Genomic DNA, 27,583 nt, shown 5'->3' on the forward strand with positions numbered 1-27,583 from the left:
ATCCTAGGGCTGTGAGAGAGCGTCTAACACAGGGGTCCCCAAACTAAGGCCCACGGGCTGGATATGGCCCCCCGAGGGCATTTATCCGGCCCATGGGGTGTGGAGAAGGGGGGGCGGGCGAAGCAGCTTCGGGGCTGCTTCGTCCTCTGCCTCCCTGGGCCCAGCCAGCTCTTCTCCTGCCTTCAGGAAGGGGCCTGGCCTCATCCCGACGGCAGGAGAAGGGGGGGAGGCGGCGGGTGAAGCAGCTTCGGGGCTGCTTCGTCCTCTGCCTCCCTGGGCCTAGCTGGCTCTTCTGCCTTCGGGAAGGGGCCACGAGCTGCGTGCATCCGCAGAGCAGAGCCAGGCGGTGCAGCAGCCGCGTCCCAGGCAAGGTGCACCTCCCAAGCCTCTGCCTGTCAGGCTGGGGACTCCATGGGCTTCCCTGCAAGGCAAGGAGCAGAGGGGGGGTAGGTGCGGAGGGAGCGAGCGAGGGAGGGAGGGGTCTCCTTCCACCAGGGAAGCACCCGCCAAGACCTTCCTCCTCCTCCTCCTCCTCTGCTGGGCAAGAAGCCCCTCCCTTCACACACACACACACACACACACACAGACATCATCTGGGTTGTAGATTTTGGGCTGTATGGCTGTGTTCCAGAAGCATTCTCTCCTGATGTTCTCTCTTTGGTTCCATCTTTCCATGTCTCTTTCCTTCCTTCCTTCCCTCTTTCACGTTTTCGTTCCTTCTCTCCTTCCTTCCCTCTTTCACTTTTTTATTTCCTTCTCTCCTTCCTTCTCTACCTTTCTTTCTTTCCTTTTCTCCTTCCCTCCTTCTTTCCCTCTTTCTCTCCCTCCTTCTCTCCTTCCTTCCATCTCTACACTTCTTTCTTTCCTTCTTTCTCTCCTTCCCTCCCTTTTCCCCTTCTTCTTTCCCTTTCTTTCTCTCCCTCCTTCTCTCCTTCCTTCCTTCTCTACCTTTCTTTCTTTCTTTCTTTCTTTCTCTCCTTCCCTCCTTCTTTCCCTTCTTCTTTCCCTCTTTCTTTCTCTCTTTCTCTCCCTCCTTCTCTCCTTCCTTCATTCTCTACCCTTCTTTCTTTCCTTCCCTCCTTCTTTTCCTTCTTCTTTCTCTCTTTCTCTCCCTCCTTCTCTCCTTCCTTCATTCTCTACCCTTCTTTTTTCCTTCCCTCCTTCTTTCCCTTCTTCTTTCCCTCTTTATTTCTCTCCTTCCTTCCTTCTCTACCCTTCTTTTTTTCCTTCTTTCTCTCCTTCCCCTTCTTTTCCTCTTTCTTTCTCTTTCTCTCCCTCCTTCTCTCCTTCCTTCTCTACCCTTCTTTCTTTCCTTCTTTTTCTCCTTCTTTGCCTCCTTCTCTCCCTCCTTCTCTCTTTCCTTCCTTCTTTCCCCCTTTCTGTGTATGTGTTTTGTGTGTGTATATACATAGATGTGTGTGTTTGTGTGTGTGTATATATATATATATATGTGGTTTTGCGCATGCATTGTAATGTATTTTTGGGGGGAGGTTGCTTTTTAAGTCTCTTCCACTGTGTTTTTCAGTGTTTTTATGAGTGATGGTCACTCGTTGGCCTGATAGATGTATTTTGTCCAAATTTTGTGTCAATTCGTCCAGTGGTTTTTGAGTTATGTTAATCCCACAAATGAACAGTTTGAGAGACTGTGACCCGGCCCTCTGTTTAAAAAGTTTGAGGACCCCTGGTCTAACATCATGTGTAGTTTTTGCATTGAGTCTAATCGAATAGTTAATGCATTTATGCACTGATATCAATTAGATTCTATTAATATCAGTGCATAAATGCATTAATTATTCAATTAGCCTCATTGCAAAAACTACACGTGATAGAGAAAAAATAAAAACACATATGAATTCTGCACAAAAACCTCTATATGACCTAAAATTATATCTGATAAAAAATACTTTTTGGCTTGGTTTAATGTATTATTTCTCTATGTTGCCTAATACTCTGAAATCTGATTTGGTATGGAAATGCTTTTAATAAATATATGGAGATTAGTGAAAACACAGCCACGTTTCATAGGGAATTCTAGGGACTGCATTCCATGCTGTCACTTGCCAAGTGCTGATAGGTTATTTTTCCAAACAGGATTAGAGTTGTTTTCTGGGGACCCCGCTTCAGTGCATAAATACACCTTCCCAATAGAGTGGATTAGATAACTTCATGGAGGATAGGTTTATATCAACATTTGCTAATCAAGCTGGCTAAAGGAAACTCTAGTTCCCAGGTGATTCAGCACGAAGTATGGATTAGAGATCAACTGCTCCCTTCCTCCTGTCTCTGATATTTGCTTCAGAGTTTTGCCAGATGTGCATCCCCAAACAGTGCCAATGATCTTTCTTTAGGTTTCCATGTAATTGGAAGTTGCAATACTTTCCCAATTGTACCATAGGGTGCATGCATTCTAAATTGAAATGTTCTTGAGTAAGCTGGACCCAAAAAATCATTTGAAGACTAGAACAATCTGCAAAGGGGAGGAAGGATACAAACAGAGATCTTTCAGCATCTTGGTGACGATCCAGCAACCTACCTCCCATGCCAGCAGATGAGACGTCTTTAGTATGATGGACATGAAACAACAATTTTCACCCATTGCTGTCATCCTACACCAAATTCGACCTCCCACTTTCAGTTGTTGCAGTTCATGAAGACAGTTTAAATAGGTAACAATTAATAAAAGTTGCCCATAGTTATCCCAACACAGTTGTTTTGTCTCATTATTTCATACATACAGAAGCTCTCCGAAGCTCTAGGTGCTCTAACTGCCTATTACAGGGAAAACCAACTGATCCCTAATCCATCTAAAACACAGACATGTGCCTTTCACCTTAAGAACAGACAAGCATCCCGAGCTCTGAGGATTAACTGGGAAGGGATCCCACTGGAGCATTGCAGCGCACCCAAATACCTGGGAGTCACTCTGGACTGTTCTCTGACCTACAAGAAGCACTGCCTGAACATCAAACAAAAAGTGGGTGCTAGAAACAATATCATACGAAAGCTGACTGGCACAACCTGGGGATCACAACCAGATACAGTGAAGACATCTGCCCTTGCGCTATGCTACTCTGCTGCTGAGTATGCATGCCCAGTGTGGAACACATCTCACCACACTAAAACAATGGATGTGGCTCTTAATGAGACATGCCACATTATCACAGGGTGTCTGCGCCCCACACCACTGGAGAAATTACACTGCTTAGCCGGTATTGCACCACCTGACATCCGCCGGGAAGTTGCAGCCAATAGTGAAAGGACCAAGGAAGAGACATCTCCAGCTCATCCCTTGTTTGGGTATCAGCCAGCACGTCAATGACTTAAATCAAGAAATAGTTTTCTTAGATCTACAGAGACACTCGCTGGAAAACCTCAGCAAGCAAGAGTCTAAAAGTGGCAGGCTCAAACCCAGCACCTCAATCCGTGGGTGATACCAGATGAGAGACTCCCCCCTGGGCACACAGAAGACTGGGCGACTTGGAAGGCGCTGAACAGACTGCGCTCTGGCACCACGAGATGCAGAGCCAATCTTAAGAAATGGGGCTACAAATTGAATCCACGACATGCGAGTGTGGAGAAGAGCAAACCACTGACCACCTGCTGCAATGCAACCTGAGCCCTGCCACATGCACGATGGAGGACCTTCTTGCGGCAACACCAGAGGCACTCCAAGTGGCCAGATACTGGTCAAAGGACATTTAATCAGCTACCAAGTTTGCAAAATTTGTGTTCTTTTTTTTATCTGTTTGCTTGTTTTGTTCTGTTAGAAATGTAATACAATGTTCTGGTTGCGGATGACACAATAAATAAATATTATTTTATTGTTGGTTGGCAAAGGTTAGTTATCTCTCCAATTTAATTCAGTGTATGTCCACCCATAATCCATGTATTAACCAGATATGTGGCAGGTCTAATATTTTAGACCTGGACTGGTACAGACATGATCCTTCTACTAACTGCAATGTGTTACAGGGTGAATGTTTCCTTGGAGATATCTTTTATAAAATGTGAACCCTTGAATCCTGAGTATTAAATGTGACTTTTTATAAGAATGTCAGGCAACTGGAGGAGACTTGGAAACAGCAAACAACGAGTGCTTGGAGTTCCAACACCCTCTACAGGACATGAGAAGAATTTCGCCATGTTTTCATTCCTCTGTCATATTTGAAGCCTAGGAGAAGATTTTGCAGCCTCTACTAGAGTTGTGCGTGGACAGGAAAAGGCCTCTGACTTTAAACACCACACCACGGGAAGGAAAACAATCTATTTATTGAAGATAATTAAAAAGCAATAAAGTAAAAACGCACTTTAAAGTAATAGGTAAATCCAATTAGGTAGGAAGATAAGCAGGAGCAAAGTAGTCCAGGGTAAAAGTCCAGCAAAGTCCATAAAAACAAAGCCAAAACTTCCCAAATAAAATGCAAGAAATCAGGAAACATGAATCCAAGGCATGAATATAAAAGCATAGAATCCAAGAATCAAAACCATGATACAAAGGCACTTAAAACATGAATTTTCCAAGCAAAGCTTCCATGAAACAAGGACGAGATCTTGACTTGATTCCAAACAATACTTCATCTGACTACATATCCTGTACTTGGGACTTTTATCTTCTCGTTAGCTATGTCTCTAGCATTCAGAAATTGGTTTCGCTTTAGCTGAGAATGTCTTATCTTTTTCTTTCAGAGTCTGGCAGAAATTCAAAGCCACTGTTCGGCTGTCCTGTTCTGACCTCTTCGCGTCTATCTATTTGCTCATTAACTTCTGCAGCTGGGCCAGGTGCTGAGCTGTTTTCATGTTCCCTATCATGGGAACTCTCTGGTAACAATTCTGAAAGCACACCATCATCCCCACAACCCTTAGGGACATTCTCATGGGAATCTACACTTTGAACAGGGATCTCCTGGCCATTCTCTGCATCCATATCACTGACCAAACCATTGCCATCTTGAAACTCATCTTGCTATTCATTGACATCACTTCGCACATCCAAAGCACCCTGATCCTGAAACACAACCACAGGCTGAGCTCCAACACCAGATACGTTTTCCTTCAATACGTCCGTTCTTTTGTTACCTTTGGGAGCACCTAATGGTACAAAGGAGCCCCCGGTGGCGCAGTGGGTTAAAGCACTGAGCTGCTGAGCTTGTTGATCGAAAGGTCGCAGGTTCGATTCCGGGGAGCGGCATGAGCTTCCGCTGTCAGCCCTAGCTTCTGCCAACCTAGCAGTTCGAAAACAGGCAAATGTGAGTAGATCAATAGGTACCACTCCGGCGGGAAGGTAACGGCGCTCCATGCAGTCATGCTGGCCACATGACCTTGGAGGTGTCTACGGACAACGCTGGCTCTTCGGCATAGAAATGGAGATGAGCACCACACCCCAGAGTCAGACATGACTGGACTTAATGTCAGGGGACTACCTTTACCTTTTTAATGGTACAAAAATCAGTTTGACACGAAAGCAAGGAGAAGCCAATCCCGGCTCCTTACCTGCTTTTTGTGAGTAGCCTCCTTGCCTTGGAGTGCGTGTATGGCATGCAGGCCCAGAAAGTGCACACGCCTGCCTGCAGCCAAGTACCTTCTCTGGAGTAAGAAAATTTGCCTCCTTGCCTTGGAAAGTGCGTGTGGCATGCAGGCCTGGAAAGCATGTTTGCCTGCCTGCAGCCAAGCGCTTCCTCTGGAGTAAGAACTTGTCTCCTTGCCTTGGAAAATGTGTGTGGCATGCAGACCTGGAAATCATGTGCACCTGCCTGCAGCCGAGCACTCCCTCTAGAGCAGGGGTCCTCAAACTAAGGCCCGAGGGCCGGATATGACCCTCCAAGGTCCCGGCCCTCACTCAGGGTCAACCTAAGTCTTAAGCACACAACAACAACAAGAATCCTATCTCATCAGCCAAAAGCAGGCCCACACTCCCCATTGAAATACTAATAAGTTTATATTTGTTAAAATTGTTCTTCATTTTAATTATTGTATTGTTTTAAGTGGGAGTTTTTTGCACTTCAAATAAGATATATGCAGTGTGCATAGGAATTCATTCATTTTTTTTCAAATTATAATCCAGCCCTTCAACAGTTTGAGGCACTCCGACCTGGCCCTCTGTTTAAAAAGTTTGAGGACCCCTGCTTTGGGGTGTGCATTTAGTTACAAACCACAAGATACGAACTTATTTCGGGTATGAAGCGGATTTTAAAAATTGCAAATGCTCTAGAGGGCACTGTTGAATTATAAACATCCAAATTCATGGGATTTTTTTTCTCTCCCGAAGCTGCACATGTGTCCAAACCGAGAAATAAGATCTAAAGATGACTTTTAATTTTTGGGACTAGCAATCTCAGTGTCAAGCATGAGTGAAAGAGACAGATGTATGGGATGCAAAGTCCGCCCATCATTCCAATGTCTCTGATTTTCTTCATTTTAGAAATTAAATCGCTGCCACAAACTCTTTTGCAGGTGTCCAGTGCCTCTTCCTAATCTAAAATAGAATGATGCACCAAAGGCTGGATGGAAGGAATATTTGTTATTGTTCATTCCAAGGTTGTAAACATTGGATTGCTGTGAGGTTTTCAGGCTGTATGCAATAAGACTGTAGTCCTGTATAACTTTAAGAATCAATGTTATATACATCAGTGTTTCTCAACCTGGGGAACAGGACGCTGTGGGGGTTGCAAGGGGGTGTCAGTGGAGTTGTCAAAGACAATCAGAAAATTATTTTCTGTTGGTCATGGGGGTTCTATGCGGGAAGTTTGGGCCAATTCTATTGTTGGCGGGGTTCAGAATGGTTTTTGATTGTAGGCGAATTATAAATTCCAGCAACTACAACTCCCAAATGTCAAGGTCTATTTTCCCCAACCTCCACCAGTGTTCACATTTGGACATATTGAGCATCCATGCCAAGTTTGGTCCAGATCCATCATTGTTTCAGTCCACAGTGCCCTTCCAGTATTTTTTGTTGGTCATGGGAGTTCTGTGTGGTTCAATTCCATCATTGGTGGAGTTCAAAATGCTCATTGATTGTAGGTGAACTAGGAATCCCAGCAACAACTCCCAAATGATAAAATCAATCCCCAAACCCCACCAGTATTCAAATTTGGGCGTACCGGGTATTGTATTGTCGAAGGCTTTCATGTAGGTTTTTCCGGGCTATATGGCCATGGTCTAGAGGCATTTTCTCCTGACGTTTCGCCTGCATCTATGGCAAGCATCCTCAGAGGTAGTGAGGTCTGTTGGAAGTAGGAAAATGGGTTTATATATCTGTGGAATGACCAGGGTAGGACAAAGGACTTTTGTCTGCTTGAGCTAGGTGTGAATGTTTCAACTGACCACCTTGATTAGCATTTAATGGCTTGGAAGTGCCTTGTTGTTCATTCGTTCAGTCGTCTCCGACTCTTCGTGACCTCATGGACCAGCCCACGCCAGAGCTCCCTGTCAGTCGTCACCACCCCCAGCTCCTTCAAGGTCAGTCCAGTCACTTGAAGGATGCCATCCATTCATCTTGCCCTTGGTCGGCCCCTCTTCCTTTTACCTTCCACTTCCCCAGCATAATTGTCTTCTCTAGGCTTTGCTGTCTCCTCATGATGTGGAAGTGCCTGGGGGGAATTTTCTGTTGAGAGTGATTTGATGTACCTGATTGTTTACTCTCTGTTGTTTTGCTGTTGTAATTTTTGAGTTTTTTAATACTGGTAGCCAGATTTTGTTCATTTTCATGGTTTCTTCCTTTCTGCTGAAATTGTCCACATGCTTGTGGATTTCAATGGCTTCTCTGTGTAGTCTGACATGGTGGTTGTGAGAGTGGTCCAGCATTTCTGTGTTCTCAAATAATATGCTGTGTCCAGGTTGGTACCGGGTATTTGTTCCAAATTTGGTGCAGTGAATGAAAATACATCCTGCATATCAGATATTTACATTACAATTCATAACAGGAGCAAAATTCCAGTTATGAAGTAGTAACAAAAATAATTTTATGGTTGGGGGTCACCACAACATGAAGAACTGTGTTTAGGGGTTGCGTCATTAAGAGGGCTTAGAACCACTGATATACTTGCTTTAGATCAGACTGAGACTATGCAGCCTGCAGATGGACCTGGATGACAACTTTCTTTATTCCTTATCACTGGCTACAGTGTCCAGTAACAGCTAGAGACCAAAACATTGTTCAGGGCTTTTAAAGCTGTCCACCTGCCTTTTCATATGCTTGAAATACTTATCTAGGAACCTAGACACCTAAATCCAATGGCTATTCAATGCTTAGGGAGGACTAGTGAAGGATGTGACTGTAGAAAGATGGTGTCACCCCCTTGTCCCCTATTTCACTCTTGAGCAACTGGCAGGTCTCTTAGCCATTGATGTAAAAGGATAAAAGGACTATAGAAGCACGCCTTACCTACTTGCCTGCAGATCTTTGGGTAGGAAGAAACTGATAAGTTATCAAAAGGTACACTAGATTTCTTATCTCCAGCAATTTGGTAATTCTACCTTGAACTGGGAAAGGGAAAGAAGAAAATCTACCCTTTCACTTGTTCCCCAGCTGTGTTGTCTGTTTGACAAAAGAAAAGGAATGATACCTGTTTCCGATTAATTTACAGAAAAATTTGCATAGTCCCAAAGGCTGGGTTTACTGGAAGAGCCAAACAACTTTATTTTGAAGTTAGAGAATCACAAGGGCTCTGCTTTTAAATTCTGTGTGAGAGGCAAGTAATTTCAGCAAGAGGACAAAAGGGCCTTGGAGAGATTCCAACCCTATTTCTGCTTAAACCAGAAGGTCACAGTATTGATATTTTTTCTTGATTCCAAAGAACTCTCTGGAAAACAGCCAGCCTCTTGGAAATACCGGTTTTATGTGTGTTTACACCAAGAAGAGAACATTGTTTATTGTTGGGCAATTTAGAAATATTTTTCTTTCAAAAAAATTAAAATGTTAGTAAGATGATTTCAAGAGAGTGAAACTGTCTTCCCCTGATAGCACATCTTCATTGTGCTGTGATCAGTGTCATGCCGTGGCGCAATGGATTAAACCTGGCAAGACTGCTGAGCTCCCAACTGTTAGCTCCCGCTTCCCATGCAGGGTCATGAGAGAAGCCTCTCACAGGATGGTAAAATATCTCGGCATCCCCTGGTCAACATCCTTGCAGACGGCCAATTCTCTCACACCAGAAGCAACTTGCAGTTTCTCAAGTCACTCCTGACACAAAAAAAAGTGTCACGCTATTTTTCTGGCTATTTGCAATAATCATATCTCTGCTTTCATTCCAAGAGTTTATCCCTTCCTAAACGATTTTCTCTGAGGGCACTTCCAGACCAGTTCTATATCCCAGAATCTAATCCCAGGTTTTCTGCTTATCTCAGATTATCTATAAGTGCGGACTCACATAATCCAGTTTAAAGCAGAAAACCTGGAATCAGATCCTGTCTGGAGGGGCCCCTAGTTGCAATCCTTACAGTAATACTTTGATATGGGTTACGTTATGCTAAGTGATTATGTCCAGATCAAGGTCACATAATGGCCTTTGTGACCAGTGTCAGAGGGCTTCTGTGGGCGCTTCCAGACAGCACGTAATCCCGGGGTTTAATGAGAGGCTAAAAATCCCAGGACTTCAGGAGAGGTCCACATACAAACCTGTTGGTCCAGGAATTGCTGCCTCTGTTGTCCAGACTTGATGCTTTGTTCTGAGATTTAGAGACTCCCAAGATAGCTGCTGCAGAACTTCCACCGAAAACCAGCAGCTTAAAAAAAAAACTTGCGGGATGCGGATATGCAGATAACCACAAAAGTTCAGTTCTTTTGCCCTCCAGACATTATATGAACTATCTCCCACACAAACAAACCTAATGGGGTATGACCACTACTGACTAAGTCAGCAGAACACAAACAGAAACACACACTTTTAAGCCAGGAACAGAACTTTGTCATTATCTATTATTTTTACAGTCTGGCTGCCTGACCATCTGTCCAGATGGGTTTAATAGTGTACTAGTGGCATAAAACAACAGGGTGATGTTCCTGGGTTATACAAAGCTGTCCCTGATTGCTCTTATTGTGAAAAGATGTATGCATATAACATTGACTAAGGAGCCACAACTTTGTCCTTGCCAGAGAAAATGTGCCCTCCACACATTTCATAAAGTTTCTGGCACACAAACAAACTTTTTTGCCTTCTACTCAAGTGTCACCTTCTTTTTAGGAACCAATCGGAAACAAGCATCTAAAACCTGGGCAAGAGCCCAGATAAAAAAATCCTGTGATTTCCAATTGCAGGAACATACAGATATGCAAAGATCTCGATATTCAGCTAAAAACTGCAATATTCCCACACCTGGAAATTGCTGCAGGAGCTCCTAGGATAAAGGTACTGTCTGGATGGGCCCTATATCTTCAAAAGCCAGGCAGCAGAGGAATTGCAGAAGGTTTTGCTTGTCATACAACCAGGTAACAAACAACATATACTGAAATTCTTCATTAACACAAGCATTCTGCATTTTTCATTGTGGTAACCTCAGTCCTAGGGCATATCTACAAGGACATTATATATACAAAGCAGATGGAAATGGACTCAATGGCATTTATATGATGCAGAGAACCATCTGGCAGAGAATGCAGGGCACAGATATGTAATGGTTAACTTCCACCATTCACTTCTTCCATGCCCCATGGCAAGGGGAAAATGTGGTGTCATTTACATATGATGTTGTGTATTGCTGTAGCAGTGGTATTGGAGGTCTAGAGAGCTTATGCCTGTCTCTTGGTTATGTTTCTGATGCAAGTAAAGATGCCTGCTCAACTTGGAGAAGAAGCGGGGGGGGGGGGGGTGTCACCTCCTTCCTCACCTCCTCTCTCTGAGTCATGGAGCTGTCTTTGCCACACACTATCTGGGGCTCTGAGACCACTGTTACATCTATTAGTATTGCGATGTGTGCCTTCTCCCTGTTTTGAAAAGATCTACATTGTAAAAGCTGGGTGGCAAATTAATTAAATAATATCATCAGTTTCTCTCACACCAGAAGCAACTTGCAGTTTCTCAAGTCACTCCTGACACGACAAAAAAAATCAGTTATTCCGGAGCCCCTGGTGGCGCAGTGGGTTAAACCCTTGTGCCAGCAGGACTGCAGACCAACAGGTCGCAGGTTCAACTCCGGAGAGAGCATGGATGAGTTCCCTCTATCAGCTCTGGCTCCCCATGTGGGGACATGAGAGAAGCCTCCCACAAGGATGGTAAAACATCAAAACATCCGGGCATCCCCTGGGCAAACGTCCTTGAAGACAGCCAATTCCCTCACAACAGAAGAGATTTGCAGTTTCTCAAGTCTTTCTTGACATGAAAAAAAAATAAGTTATTCCTAATCATAGTAGTATGCAAATTCTGTGCTTTCCCCTGCCCCCTTAAAGCACTGGTTGGGTCATTTGAAAGCAAGGTACTTTATAAATCCAGCTACTTAAAGGAAGGAACCAGCCAGATGCTTTCTGCAGGTAAGTAAAGTAGCTTTCTTTGTTGATTTAGTGATGCTGTTGTATTGGGAACTGGCCTGACATGTATTTCTTGGCTTAAGGACATTTGGCATGCAGTCCTCATTGCATGATTGGAAGAACAGCTATATAAATTAAGCCTGTTTCCAGATGAGAGTTCGATCACTATAAAGGACATTTCTAATTTTATACAATTGGTATACATTGGACAAATAATATGAAATTTTGAGGAAAGAAGCAACTTGAAGGCCAGAAGCTGTTAAAACCACCAAGTATTGGGGAGAACTGGAGCTAAAGAGGCTTTTTTTGGCACTGCCACTTCTAAATCACCAGACAAGGACCATGTTGACTGGGAGATTCTATCATTTGAAGTCACTACCAAACTATTCCAAGTTCTGTGAAGCAGTGCTATTTCTTTATTTAATTAATTACTTTTGCCAGAGAATTTAGCACATGAGGTGGAGTAAGCAGGCAAATAAGTGTCATATCATTCAGAGGGCCTCAAGTCCTGAAATAATTAGATAAATATTGTAGACCATGGCTTCCAGAGAGGGATGGAGTATTTGTTGCCCCACTGCAGGAAGCACAATCAATAGCCAATTGCTAGCATTTCTCATATATTAATTTTGTTTTTTATTTGTTCAGTCGCTTCCGACTCTTTGTGACCTCATGGACCAGCCCACGGCAGAGCTTCCTGCCGGCCGTTACCACCCACAGCTCCTTCAGAGTCAAGACAGTCACTTCAAGGATACCATCCATCCATCTTGCCCTTGGTTGGCCCCTCTTCCTTTTCCTTCCATTTTCCCCAGCATAATTGTCTTCTCTAAGCTTTCCTGTCTCCTCATTATGTGGCCATCTTTGCCTCTAATATCCTTCCCTCCAATGAGCAGTCGGGCTTTATTTCCTGTATGGAGTGGTTGGATCTTCCCGTGGTCCAAGGCACTCTCTGAAGTTTCCTCCAACACCACAGTTCAAAAGCATCTATCTTGCTTCGCTCAGCCTTCCTTATGGTCCAGTTTTCACATCCATAGATTACTACAGGGAATACCATTGCTTTAACTATGCAGATTTTCATTGCCAGCATGATGTCTCTACTCTTCACTGTTTTATCGAGATTGGTCATTGCTCTCCTCCCAAGAAGTAAACGTCTTCTGATTTCCTGGCTGCAGTCTTTGTCTGCACTAATCTTTGCACCTAGAAATACAAAGTCTGTCACTGCCTCCATGTTTTCTCCCTCTATTTGCCAGTTATCAGTCAAGCTGATTGCCATAATCTTGTGTTTTTTGATGTTTAACTGCAACCCAGCTTTTGCACTTTCTTTTTTCACCTTGGTGAGAAGGCTCCTCAGTTCCTCCTCGCTTCATATATTAATAGGACAACTATAATTTCCATTATGAAAACAGAGAAGGTATAAGGTAGCAGAGGGTTTCTATCCTAAGGAGATCCCAATGCCTCAAAGTAGGAGTTGCCAAAAGACATCACTTTATAGCTATAATGGGCCCATTGGACAGACATGGCAAGCGTCACCACTTGTCTATTAGGACAGAAACTGAGGATAGGGCAGGAATGCATGAGAAATGCCTCTCCTGGTTCAGTGGCTACCATCCTAATAGGAAACATAACGTTGGATGGTAGTCCAACATTCAAAGCAGGTGGCTGGGTAGTTACGATGAGTAGTTATGATGTTTACATTTTGTTAATGCAATGCTCCTGTTATGGAGTGAGGAATGATATCTTCCCCATCAGTGTAAGTCTATAATTTTTTGAAGATTCTGCCTAATTGTGCATATATTTTTAAATGTTATTTTGTTGCATTTTGTTTGTCAGAAAATGAAACTGACATGGTTTCTTTGCAGAAGAAAAGCATCTTGTCAATGTTAGGCATGTCAATATATCACAAGTCAACAGGGAAGTATTTGCTCTCATGTCTTACCTGACTGACACCAGACTTGCATTGCTAGATTGCTCTTTGATTTGACTTTATGCCAGTTCAACATAATACCAGAAAACCAGTGGACCTTAGCATTGGTGTATCCTTCCAAAATGTTTACATTTATTTACATTTTCTTGTATCTGGACATTCAGCAAGTATAAAACCAAAAATCAAGGTGTGATAGATGTGTTCTAGGTTGACCAAGTTCTTCTTACCTAGGCCAGGAGAGAAGCAAGATGTGGAGGTATCATGTTCATGTATTTGAGGGAATCCTCAATTAATATAGAATCTTAGCCAAAAATTTCATTGACATTGAGATATCATGTACCTTATATACTCAAGTATAAGCCAACCCGAATATAAGCCGAGGCACCTAATTTTACTACAAAAAAACGGGGAAAACTTATTGACTCGAGTATAAGCTGACAGTGGGAAATGCAGAAGCTATGGGTAAATTTCAAAATGAAGTAAAATTACATTAATTGAGGCATCAGTAGGTTCAATGTTCTTGAATATTTACATAAAACTGCAATTTAAGATAAGACTGCTCAACACTGATCAAACCATTATTCTCACCTTCTTCAATGTAAATGTGCTTACCTATCCTTCCAATAATAATAATAATAGAGTAAAATAATAAATGTAATAATAACAACAATAATAGAGTAAACTGATAAAATAATAATAATAATGTAAAATAATAAATGCAATACAAATAATAATAACAGATTAAAATAATAAATAACCATGACTTGAGTATAAGCCGAGGGGGACTTTTTCAGCCTTAAAAAGGGGGCTGAAAAATTAGGTTTATACTTGAGTATATACAGTATTCTCCATTTCAAATGTGGGATCTTCTAATATGGCAATATGACTCACTAATTTATCCTTATTTCAAGAAATGATTTCAAATAACAGACTTTTCCTCAACCCTATGGTAGAAAAAAAGAAGACAATTGTAATGCAGTTGTGCTGTCTTTTGGACACTTCATATAGCAGGGATGGAAAATCTATGCTGCATGTTTTTGGACTCCATCACTCATTAACCTAAGCCAGCAGAGGCCAATGACCAAGGATGATGGGAGTTGAAGTCCAACAGAATTGGGAAGGCAGCACATTTCCCATATTTGTTCATAAAAAGGTAAAGGTAGTCCCCTGACATTAAGTCCAGTCATGTCTGACTCTGGGGTGTGGTGCTCATCTCCATTTCTAAGCCGAAGAGCCAGCGTTGTCCGTAGACACCTCCAAGGTATTTGTTCATAGAAACCTTTTAACCTGTTGGCATTGTTTGCAATTTGTCCTTCTAAAATGGTTTTCAGTGTCATTATTTGCACCTCATTCAAGTAGCACAAAAGAAGCATTCCAAAGAAAGATTAAAAGGATGAGCAAACAAACTGTAGAGAAAAGCATTTCCTCTACTACAGTTTCTGAGCCTCCAGGATGTGGAGTGACCAGTACCGTATGTTCCCTTTTACAGAAAATAACTCTTCATTTGAACAACTTTCAAAGAACACAGTAGTCCTTTGTTTGACAAGGGACGGTGATGGGAATTTCCCATCTTGCTAGCCATTAAGCTTGTGCAATCCAGGTAAACCTTGACCCATTTTTGTGTCTCGGCTTTTGGTGGGGGCGCTGATCTGTTTTTTGGGAGCTTCCCAAATTCAGGAGTGCAGATATCTGTTTTCACTCTGACATGCTGAAAGATCCATTTTCTATCAACCCATTAGGGGGGGGGGGGGGGCTTCCAGGCTCCCCTTCTCAACATTTTAGGCATTTATTTAGGCTGTTTCAACTTTAGAGAAGAGGCACTCAGCTGCAAGCAGGCATGTACAATTTCTCTGCACACGACACACACTTTTTCCAAGGCTAGGATTCAAGTTCTTACAGCTGTTTCTTACTCTAGAGGAGAGGTGCTCAACTGAAGGCGGGCACACACTTTAAGGAGGCTTCTACCTGTTTTTACTCTAAAGAAGAGGTGCTTGGCTCCCATCGAGGTGGTACCTATTGATCTACTCACAGGTGCATGTTTTCAAACTGCTCGGTTGGCAGAAGCTGGGCCTAACAGCAGGAGTTCACCCCATTCCCTGGATTCAAATTGCCAATCTTTCAGTCACCAATTTCAGCAGCTCAGGGGTTTAACCCGCTGTGCCACCAGTGGGTTAAACTGTATATTGCCTATATATTGTGCCACATGCAATATGCAATACTATAATATAAAATTTCAATTTGTTTTACGAAATAGGAGCAAAGCCACAGAATAGAGATTGTGCCAACTTTGTCCATTATGAAACAGCTTATAAACCACAATATTTACTGGAAATGAACTTTTCATTACTTCCCTGTTGCTACTTCAGTCCGTGCAACAAAATTGAATTCTTGGAATTCATGCCGATGAAAGGGAAAAACTCTAATACATACGTTGTTAAGCATCTATAATATGGTACCTTAACAAGAATATTATTGTAAAAATTTGTGTTTATCATAAGAAAATTCCTTGATGGATACTGGGGAATGTAAATTTTAAGTTTGTCAGCACAGTCCTATGCCTGTCTGTTTGGATGAAGGCAGGAGTTCTGTTTTTATTGTTGTCAACTTCAAGTTATGGTGTTTTTAAGTCCAAGAAAGCTGTAAGTCGCCCTTCTAAAAGAAGATACATTTGCAAAAGCATTCTGTTTGGATGTATGTCCCTTGTAATATAAATAATATAGGTAAAGGTAAAGGTTTCCCCTTAACATTAAGTCTAGTCAAGTCCGACTCTGGGGGGTGGTGCACATCTCCATTTCTAAGCCGAAGAGCTGGCGTTGTCCATAGACGCCTCCAAGGTCATGTGGCTGGCATGACTGTATGGAGTGCCGTTACCTTTCTGCCGAAGTGGTGCCTGTTGATCTACTTACATTTGCATGTTTTTGAACTGCTAGGTTGGCAGAAGCTGGGGCTAACAGTGGGAGCTCACCCCACTCCCCAGATTCGAACCACCAATCTTTCAGTCAGCAAGTTCAGCAGCTAAGCAGTTTAACTTGCTGCACCATTGGGGGCTCCTATACTATAAAATAGTATAATATCCAATAATATACTATAATATAAAATACATTTGAAAATAATTTTTTAAATTGACAGCACACTATGGTTGAGTAATAAACACGCTGGCCCCGTTAAATGGTTATTACTGCTGCCAGAGACATACACCCCTATTACACAAAAACAAATGAAACATCAGCAGGAAAATGTGTTTGCTTCTAAGATACTGCTCAAGCAAGTTGGAGTTTGATCTCATTCATTAAATTGGACCACAGATAGCTTAGGATATATCTACACTGACCACTTGAGTCAGTTTCCAACCAGTACTGAAGAATGTATTTTTGATGTGCAGATGATTACATAGAAAGTCCAGGAACGAGTTTGAGTCCCATATAGTGGTTTCAACAAATCACAGAGCACTGGTGTGCATTAAGGGCTTTCTTTTGCATGCTTTCATGGGTGTTTGCTGTCTAGGGACCTCATCAGATGGGGTTTTTTAAAAGCAATTTTATGCTGGTCTCTGCTTCTTTTGTCCAATGTTATGGACACCAATGTGTCCTTTAAACAACACATGGCTGGCAATGTCCCTTTTGACCCCCTCCCCCCCTTCGCCATGTTTGCAGCATCCTGCGTCAGCCACTCTAATTTTCTACATCACTGGCAGTGTCCATGATAAAGGTAAATTTTCTGCAATTTTCTCTCTTTATAGTGCTCTTTTTGTGTTTCCCCCATCTGGTGGGGGAGAAGCGATGTAGTGCCATATGGCCCCTGTAGCGATTTCTCCACCCTTCCCATCGCACTGGAAGGAGGAGTGTGGGTGCGCAGCTCGCAGGGCCACTCAAGTCACATTGCAGGCTTCCTCTAGCCCCTAAACCTTTGGGGGTGGGCATCGTGGGATGAGGTCCTTAGTGTGACAGTTTGTCCTGTGCAGATGGGGCCTTCAAGTTTCTCAAAATCTTCACCCCATTCTGCAATTCCCTGAAGCTACACCAACTTTTGTTTAAAGCTATTTCACAAACCCTGATGTTGTAATCAAGTGAAATGAGAAACATCCTACAAACCACATCATGCTCTGGAGTTGACCCGGTTGCTACACAAATCACTGGAGCAGTAGAATAGAAATGCTCTGCATTTTAGTTTGCGCAAACAAAAGCGGGGGGTGGGAACCTGGTATGTTGTCCAAAGTCTAAAATGTACATACTGTAACAGGAAAGGTATTGTGCTATAGCACTCTCAACAGGCCCGTAGCCAGGATTTCGTTTCGGGGGGGGGGGGGGGGGCTGAATTTTTTTCAGGGGGGGTTCGGGGGGGCTGAGTTTGGGGGGGGCTGAGTTTGGGGGGGGGGTGAGTCTGAGTGAAAGAGGGTCTAGCCTAGCAAACCTTTTGTATCATTACCCCAATACCCTCATGCATATGGGATATATTGAGTATGGTTATCAGATCATATGAATAAACATAACAGTTTAAATAATGCACCAGTAAGGCCTTCCCGCGAACCACCATGAGAATTTGGGGCGGGGGGGTAAGCCCCCTGAGCCCCCCCCCCCCCCCCCCCCGGCTACATGCCTGACTCTCAACATTCATCCGTTTAGGATATTTCCTTGATGAAGATGCATGATTACAAAAGTTTGGTAAAACAGACCTGAACTGCCCAAAAGAGCATAGGAATTAGCTATGCGTTAAACATGGTTGCTATAAAGTTATGTTTGGGGGTTGAGATCTGTTTCATTTATTGCTTAACATACTAGAATTAACAACTCTGCACATTCTGATGGCAAAACAACTGATCTAACTCCCCACCCACCACTAAGAACGAAACTTTTGGAATCTCTTTTGCAACTTTTTGAACTCTGAACTAACAGAATATCACCCTTACACAAACTCCAAGAAAGTGCAAATACTTGCATAATGACATTTGCTGCCATGCAAGGCCCCATCAAGAGTCCAACTGGGACCAGTTTTAGAAGCCTTCTGAGAACTGTTGTACAAACAAGTAAATTTTCTAGCTTTAGCAGAAGCATACAGAACAAGAAGGATTGTGTAGTGGTGTGGTGGTACTTTAATCAGCTGATCTATCTTGGGATGGGCATGCTTTGGGATTAGACTATGTTTTCAACTAAGGACCTCATCAGACGAACAGGAGGAAAGCAGGGGAAAGTGGAGGGAACTCTTTTACCTCCTTTCCTCCGGTCTATCTCCATCTTCTGGGGTCAGCTCAGACTTCCCAAGGAATGGACGCAGCTGGCACACAAGTTGTACAAAGGTTTCCCTTGCCACCGCTGAGACCTGAGATTCCAGGCTCAGCGATGAATCTAGGATCCACCCCCAAGCTGCGAACCTGAGTCTTCAAGGGGAGTGTAACCCCATCCAAAACAGGCTGTAAACCTATGCCCTGTTCGGCATTTCGACTGACTAGTAGGACCTCTGTTCTTATGCCAAAATGATAAGGGAAGGAAGCCTGTAGCAGCTGAAAGCCCTTTGGAGTTCTCTCGGCCACCATGTGTCTCAACCTCCTCCTCACATAAGGACAGTGTGAGGGGTCACATCTTTATGTTGGGAGAATGGATTGAAGACGACACGTGGCAGCTGAGAGCCCCCTGGAGCACTCTCAACCGTCACCTTTCTTGCCATCCTCCTGGCAAAATGTCAAGAGGACAGCCCAAAGGGGGGGGGAGTTGGGGAGGGGGGAGATGGGGAGGGGTGGGGGGAAGTTGCCACATGTCCCACCTTCCTCCCGGCATAAGGATAGGGTGAGCAGCCCCATACTTATGCCGGGAGGACAACCTGAGGATGATCCATACCCTTCCCCTCTCAAGCCCACCTCACCCAGCTTGTGCCTGCCCCTCTCACCCCTGGCCCAGCCCGCCTGGCCAGGCCCACAATGCAGCCCCAAGACAAAAAAGTTTGCCTATGTCTGATCTACAGGGAGTTATACACAGTAGTTAGGAGTATGGGGTCTCCATGAAAGTGAAAAAAGGCTAACTATTCCTTTTGAGAACACCTTTCTTGTGATATCTAGGGGCGGTTCCAGACAGCCTTTATTAAGAGCATCTGCATTTGAAAAACATGAATGTTCCTGGGGTGCTGTCTCCACCCACCCCAGAATGCACGAGCTTTCTGAGGTGGGTGTCCAGGTGCTCTCGTGGGACTGGCCCACAAGAACATCTGTAGGCCCTGCCCTCCTCCCCCACAGCCCCCAAAGTAAGGAAAACCTACCCAGCCTCCAGTAGACTGTAGCCGGAGCTCTCCCGGTGTGTAGAAATGACAAGCCAGGAGAGCAGGAGGGGCAATTTTCCTCCTCCCCCCCCCCCCTCCTGGCATATCATTTCTACATGCCAGGAGAGTTCTGGCTAAAGTCTACTGGAGGCCAGGTAAGTTTTACTTACTTTTCAAAGGGGTTTGGGGGCTGTGGGGGAGAGGGGGGTGGTTTCTTACAATTTTTCATACCAATTTAGTCCGGAAAACTGTGGGAATGGTGTCTGGCCTGCAGTATTCTGCAGTCTAGAACTGAAAATAGTGAGTTTATCCCGCGCCTTCCAAGAAGGCACGGAATAAACCCGCTATCTACTTAATTTACTACAAACCAGGGTTTTCTGGGTTTGTGGCGAATTAATTCAAGATTGTCCAGGATGTCATCTGATAGCCCCTTTTTATTGTGGGAGTTACCACAAAAAAGGGGTTGTCTGGATGCACCCTAGGTCCTAGCACAGTTCCTTGGTCAACATCTGGTGGAGGTTGACCACAGAGTTGCACTGGGGGACACTGGGCTTCTTAGAGAGAACATATAAATTAAGTACATGGATAATCAAATTTGCAAAAGTTAAACCTGCAAATATGGAGGGCCAACTGTATACCATGTCCTTTCCTATTGATTTGCAAAGTTGTTGAGTTACTGGACAATACCCCATTTGTCCAAATGTCCCTGATACATACTGAGGAAAACCATTGCAGCGGAGTTTGTCTGACATCAGAGAAATATTGAACAAGAATTTGTGACCAACAGAAAGGCAGCTTCTCCTTTCTGAAGCTGCCAGGTAGGGCCAAAGCTCTGAGGGCAGATCGATCCAACAATCAGAGCAGCAGGAAATACAGTTTGCTGAGTCTGCTCCCCACCCCTCTGGGTAGTCCATTCCAGTTGGGGCCTCTTCTATTTATCTGGCAATAACCTCAGAGCTTCCTGGTCAGGTCTGTCGAACAAGCCCTTAATTCTTCATCCCTATAAAAGAGGAATGAGCAGCCAAGGGAGGAAGGCAGATGGAGTGAGCTAGCCCAGTTCTTCTTTGCCAGGCCAAAATCCGTTCTCTGGTAGAAGGTAAGACAAGCCATTGAATTTTAATGTATTGTTGAAGGCCTTCATGGCCGGAATCACTGGGTTGTTGTAAGTTTTTCGGGCTGTATAGCTATGTTCCAAAAGCATTATCTCCTGATTTTTTGACTACATTTATGGCTGGCATCCTCAGAGGTTGTGACCGTGCAACCTCTGAGGATGCCTGCCATAGATGCAGACAAAACGTCAGGAGATAATGCTTCTGGAACATTACCATAAAGCCTGAAAAACTTACAACAACCCTTTTGATTTTAAATATTTGGATTGTTTATTATGCTTGTATCTTGCCCTTCTTCTGCACTTTTTAATTCACATAACAATGCTGTAAATTAGAAGACCGTGGCTGGATCATGATCGCACAACAAGCTTCATATATGAATGGTTGGCTGGTATTTGAGCAGAGGTGTGTGAAGGTGAGTTTGACCGCATTGCTTCATATGGTCATTATATTCATCACCAGCTTTTACGGAGTCTAACTAGCAAAGAGGAGATCTGGATGGTGGAAGGATGCATTTAGTCGTAACAACCTTTCCTTGTCAATGGCTAATTAATGTAATAAAAAAAAACCCTCCAATGCAGACTATTTCTACACTGAGATATAATTCAGATTTCCGCAACCAGATACTCCAGTTCAAAGCAGATAATTTGGATTTTATATGGCAGTGTAGAAGGGGCCTTAGTTTATGAACCTTTGCTTCTATTGATTTGATTTTGGACCTGTTTCTTTGGGGGTTTTTTTTTGTTTTGAAATCCATGGCATCTATAGAAATCTCCTACAGCATCACACTTCAAATGGCTTGATTCTGAAACAGTTTACTTGTGATGGTCTATCATAGTACAATTTCTGCATAATCTGTCTGGCAAAGAAGCTGTGTCATATGCAAGAAGTGCTAGGCAAATGTATGCCTGTATGTGTCACCAATCAACGTATTATGACTCTATGACTTTCATAGGGTTTTCCTAGGCAAGAAGTACTCAGAAGTGTTTTTACCCATTCATCCCTCTAAAAATCTAACATACAGCATGTGGAATTTATTGACATTCTTCCATTCCAGTACTAATAGAGTCTTCTCTCCATTCCTCATCCTCTCCCCACCCCCCCAAACTGGGACCTATTGAGTGGGAACTTGGCAGGCACTGGGCATATAATAACCTCCTTTCCCCCCATTCCTCATTCACTATGCATATGCAAAGGAGTCATGGTACGCAATAGATTAAACCCTTGTGCCGGCTGAACTGCTAACCTGAAGGTCAGCAGTTCAAATCCATGAGAGGGGGTGAACTCCTGCCTGTCAGCTCCAGTTTCCCATCCGGGAACATGAGAGAAGTCTCCCACAGGATGGTAACACATTCAGGTGTCCCCTGGGCAATGTCAGTCACTTGCAGTTTGTTCCCTAGGGTGTGTGAGCCCGCGGTGGTACAGTGTGTTAAACCCTTGTGCCGGCAGGACTGCTGACCAAAAGATTGGCAGTTCAAATCCGGAGAGCAGGGTAAGCCCCCTTCTATCAGCACCAGCTTCTCATGCAGGAATATGAAAGAAACTTCCCACAGGATGGCAACACATTCAGGTGTCCCCAGGGCAACATCTGGGCGACAACCAATTATCTCAGAAAGTTTGGCCCAATTCTATTGTTGGTGGGGTTCAGAATGCTATTTGGTTGTAGGTGAACTATCATTCCCAGCAACTACAACTCCCAAATGTCGAGGTCTATTTTCCCCAAACTCCACCAGTGTTCACATTTTGGCATATTGAGTATGTGTGCCAAGTTTGGTTCAGATCCATCTTTGTTTGAGCCCACAGTGCTCTCTGGATGTAGGTGAACTACAACTCCAAAACTCAAAGTCCATGCCCACCAAACCCTTTCAGTATTTTCTGTTGGTCATGGGAGTTCTGAGTGCCAAGTTTGGTTCAATTCCAACATTGGTGGAGTTCAGAATGCTCTTTGATAGTAGGTTACCTATACATCTCAGCAACTACAACTCCCAGGTGACAAAATCAATCCCAACCCACCAGTATTCAAATTTAGGCATATCGGGAATTTGTACCAAATTTGGCTCAATGAATGAAAATACATCCTGCACATCTGATATTTACATTATGATTCATAACAGTAGCCAAATTACAGTTATGAAAAAAAATAATGTTATTGTTGGTGGTCACCACAACGTGAGGAACTGTATTAAGGGGTCGCGGCATTAGGAAGGTTGAGAAACACTGTCTTAAGTCAAAGACAGGCTGGTATAGAGAAAGGTACAATTTCACGTATTTCATCTTCAAGCATTTTCGATCTTTAGACATAGAAGGCATTTAACAAATGCAAGCTCTCTGTCTCTATCTGTACACACAGATAGAGAGATTGCAATTAAAGGATAAAGCCTACTGATTGGAAACCATCCAGAAATAAATATCAAATTTGTGCCTTTATATTATTATTTGTTACAGATATTTCTTTCTGCCAAACCAGGCTTTACTAAATATAGCATACCTCTGCATGCTGCATTCCATGTTGCAATTGTTCTGATGTTCGAAAATCACAACTCTGCCTTTTTCTATTAATGATTTATTTCTTAGCTGTGTCCCTTCATTCCCCTTCCCTGCAGCAAAGTTGGAGTTTGCTTCCCTCTTTTCCTTGGCTCTATTCTGTCTTTTACACAACGGTTACTTTATGTGATGGTTAGTTTCTGTATAGGATGGGAAAATGAAATTACAGTACATAGTCTGGGAATTGAATGCAGTTTGGGAGAGAGCATTCCCCCAAGTGTAAATAGGTATTTCTATTTCTCTTCCTGTCCAACAGGTTTTTATTTAAAGTACCAGCTCTCTTGCCATACAAAAATGTAACAAAATCCCCTCTACGTGATCAAGGTAGATCACCACTTCTTCTTTTTTTACCATAGGCATTTCAATGTGATACTTGGACCATGATGCTTTGGGCTAGTCTGAAATTTGTGACAAGTGGAGTGCCTCAGGGTTCTGTCCTGGGCCCGGTCCTGTTCAACATCTTTATTAATGACTTAGATGAAGAGCTAGAAGGCATGATCATCAAGTTTGCAGACGACACCAAACTGGGAGGGATAGCCAATAGTCCAGAGGACAGGAGCAGAATTCAAAACGATCTTGACAGATTAGAGAGATGGGCCAAAACTAACAAAATGAAGTTCAACAGTGACAAATGCAAGATACTCCACTTTGGCAGAAAAAATGAAATGCAAAGATACAGAATGGGGGACGCCTGGCTCGAGAGCAGTACGTGTGAAAAAGATCTAGGAGTCCTCGTGGACAATAAGTTAAACATGAGCCAACAATGTGATGTGGCGGCAAAAAAAGCCAATGGGATTTTGGCCTGCATCAATAGGAGCACAGTGTCTAGATCTAGGGAAGTAATGCTACCCCTCTATTCTGCTTTGGTTAGACCACATCTGGAATATTGTGTCCAATTCTGGGCACCACAATTCAAGAGAGATCTTGACAAGCTGGAATGTGTCCAGAGGAGGGCGACTAAAATGATCAAGGGTCTGGAGAACAAGCCCTATGAGGAGCGGCTTAGGGAACTGGGCATGTTTAGCCTGAAGAAGAGAAGGCTGAGAGGAGATATGATAGCCATGTACAAATATGTGAGAGGAAGCCACAGGGAGGAGGGAGCAAGCTTGTTTTCTGCTTCCTTGGAGACTAGGACGCGGAACAATGGCTTCAAACTACAAGAGAGGAGATTCCATCTGAACATGAGGAAGAACTTCCTGACTGTGAGAGCCGTTCAGCAGTGGAACTCTCTGCCCCGGAGTGTGGTGGAGGCTCCTTCTTTGGAAGCTTTTAAGCAGAGGCTGGATGGCCATCTGTCAGGGGTGATTTGAATGCAATATTCCTGCTTCTTGGCAGGGGGTTGGACTGGATGGCCCATGAGGTCTCTTCCAACTCTTTGATTCTATGATTCTATGATTCAGTGTTGTTATTTATTTATCGTATCAGAAGTGAACCAAGGGTACAGCTGTAATTTTATTAAAAAAACACAAAGAGTTCAAAAACTTGGCATTATGCTAAATGTCCTTTGACCAGTTGGAGTGCCTCTAATGTTGCTGTGAGAAGGTCCTCCATTGTGCATGTGGCAGGGCTCAGGCTGCATTGTAATAGGTGGTCTGTGGTTTGCTCTCTCCACACTCGCATGTCATGGACTCCACTTTGTGGCCCCATTTCTTAAGGTTGGCTCTGCATCTAGTGGTGCCAGAGCTCAGTCTGTTCAGTGCCTTCCAAGTCACCCGGTCTTCTGTGTGCACAGGAGGGAGTCTTTCATTCGGTATCAGCTATGGCTTGAGGTTCTGGACAGAGTTTCATCTATGCTGATGATTGTGCCATCACCACCCAAGCAGGAAGCTTGGAAATGGTTGAACGGAAGTTCTCCAAATCTCTAGGTCAGAGGTCCTTAAACTAAGGCCCTGGGGCCAGATACGGCCCTCCAAGGTCATTAACCCGGCCCTCGCTCAGGGTCAACCTAAGTCTGAAATGACTTGAAAGCACACAACAACAACAACAACAACAATCGTATCTCATCAGCCAAAAGCAGGCCCACACTTCCTATTGAAATACTAATAAGTTTATATTTGTTAAAATTGTTTTTCATTTTAATTATTGTATTGCTTTTAAGTGTATTTTGCACTACAAATAAGATATGTGCAGTGTGGATTGGAATTCATGGTTGTTTTTTCCAATTATAATCCGGCCCTCCAACAGTTTGAGGGACTGTGACCTTGCCCTCTGTTTAAAAAGTTTGAGGACCCCTGCTCTAGATGCTCTTACTGCCTATTACAGGGAAAACCAGCTGATTCCTAATCCATCTAAAACACAGATGTGTGCTTTTCATCTTAAGACCAGACAAGCATCTCAAGTTCTGAGGATTAACTAGGAAGGAATCCCACTGGAGCATTGCAGCACACCAAAATACCTGGGAGTTACCCTAGATCGTTCTCTGACCTATAAGAAGCACTGCTTGAATATCAAGCAAAAAGTGGGTGCTAGAAACAATATAGTATGAAAGCTGGCTGGCACAACCTTGGGATCACAACCAGATACAGTGAAGACATCTGCCGTTGTGCTTTGCTACTCTGCTGCTAAGTACACAGTGGTGGACACAGTGGTTGTGTCTCATAATGAGACATGCCACATTATTGCAGGATGTCTACACTCTACACCACTGAGGAAATTATTGCACCACCTGACATCCACTGGGAAGTAGCAGCCAATAATGAAAGGACCAAGGCACAAACATCTCCGACCCATCCCCTGTTCAAATGTCAGCCAGCACGGCAATGCCCTAAATCAAGAAGTAGTTTTCTAAGATCTACAGAGATACTCACAGGAACACCTCAGCAAGTGAGAGTCCAAAAGTGGCAGGCTAAAAGCCCGATCCTCAGTGTTGTTCATGTGGTGGGTAAGGTAATGAAATCTTGCTTGAGCTCCAACAATATTTGATCTTTGCCTCCTTTCTTTATTTCAGATGAAGGAAACTGACTTTTAAGAAGATCAGACTTGCCAATGATGGGTCTTCATGCTGGGGAAGCCTTTTCTTGTTGATATTATGCAACTGACATAGCGACAGAGGCCCCTTCTATACTGCCCTATATCCCAGAATCTAATCTCAGGTTGTCTGCTTTGAACTGGATTATATGAGTCTCCACTGCCAAATAATCTGAGATAAGCAGATAATCTGGGATAAGATCCTGGGATATAGGGCAGTGTGGAAGGGGGCAGAGTCTCCTTCCAAAAATATCCATATTAGTCAAACACCAGGTATAATAAGAGAAAGAAAGCTTGGTAGAAATTGTTACAACAGTTAATACTGGTGCATTGTAATTTTGCTGGCTAAATATAATAATTTGTTTTGCAGCCATGGCAAGAATGAGGATGCTACACATTTTGGCTGGCTTAATGCTACTAATGAGTGAGTAAACTGAGATGGAAGATGTCTCAACTCCCCCTTTACTCTTTAGGATGACTGTCTAGTATACACATTAGAAAAGGAACTGAAATATGATTCTGCCACTTAATTCTGAGGTCCCCCCTCATATTGGGCCAAAGGACCAAGTGTCTCTGGCCCCATCTACACTGCCATATAAAATCCAGATTATCTGCTTTGAACTGGATTGCACAGTAGTGTACACTGTGGTCCCTTCTATACAGCCATATAAAATCCAGATTATCTGCTTTGAACTGGATTGCATAGTAGTGTCCACTGTGACCCCTTCTATACAGCCTTATAAAATCCGGATTATCTGCTTTGAACTGGATTGCATAGTAGTATACACTGTGACCCCTTCTATATAGCCTTATAAAATCCAGATTATCTGCTTTGAACTGGATTGCATAGTAGTGTACACTGTGACCTCTTCTATACAGCCTTATAAAATCCAGATTATCTGCTTTGAACTGGATTGCATAGTAGTGTACACTGTGACCCCTTCTACCAGGCCCGTAGCCAGGATTTCAATTCGGGGAGGGGGGGGGCTGAGCCTGAGTGAAAGAGGGTCTACCCTAGGGTCTAACCTTTTGTATCGTTACGTATCGTTACCCCAATACCCCCATGCATATGTGGTATATTGAGTATGGTGATCAGATCATGATATGAATAAACATAACAGTTTAAATAATGCACCAGTAAGGCCTTTTCGCGAACCACCATAAGAATTTCAGGGGGGGGGGGGGGGCTGAAGCCCCTCAAATCCCCCCCCCCCCCGGCTACATGCCTGCCTTCTACGCTTCCACATAAAATCCAGATTATCTGTTTTGAATTGGATTATATGGCAGTGTAGACTCATATAATCCAGTTCAAAGCAAACAATGTGGATTATCCAATTT

The 27,583-nt window shown here is 43.4% G+C and overlaps 1 protein-coding gene across 1 annotated transcript in view; it reads left to right on the forward strand.

Annotated features, from left to right (window-relative positions):
* Positions 1-20,540: 20,540 nt before the first annotated feature.
* LOC132780218 (IgGFc-binding protein-like) overlaps positions 20,541-27,583 on the forward strand; it is a 33,830-nt gene continuing 26,787 nt past the window's right edge. The window contains exons 1-2 of the mRNA XM_067460671.1: positions 20,541-20,721; positions 26,616-26,669. Coding sequence (XP_067316772.1) covers positions 26,618-26,669 — 52 coding nt within the window. The 5' untranslated portion in view covers positions 20,541-20,721; positions 26,616-26,617. The remainder of the gene's footprint in view (positions 20,722-26,615; positions 26,670-27,583) is intronic.

Source organism: Anolis sagrei, chromosome X (genome assembly GCF_037176765.1).
Source record: "Anolis sagrei isolate rAnoSag1 chromosome X, rAnoSag1.mat, whole genome shotgun sequence".
NCBI classification, from domain to species: Eukaryota; Metazoa; Chordata; class Lepidosauria; order Squamata; family Dactyloidae; genus Anolis; species Anolis sagrei.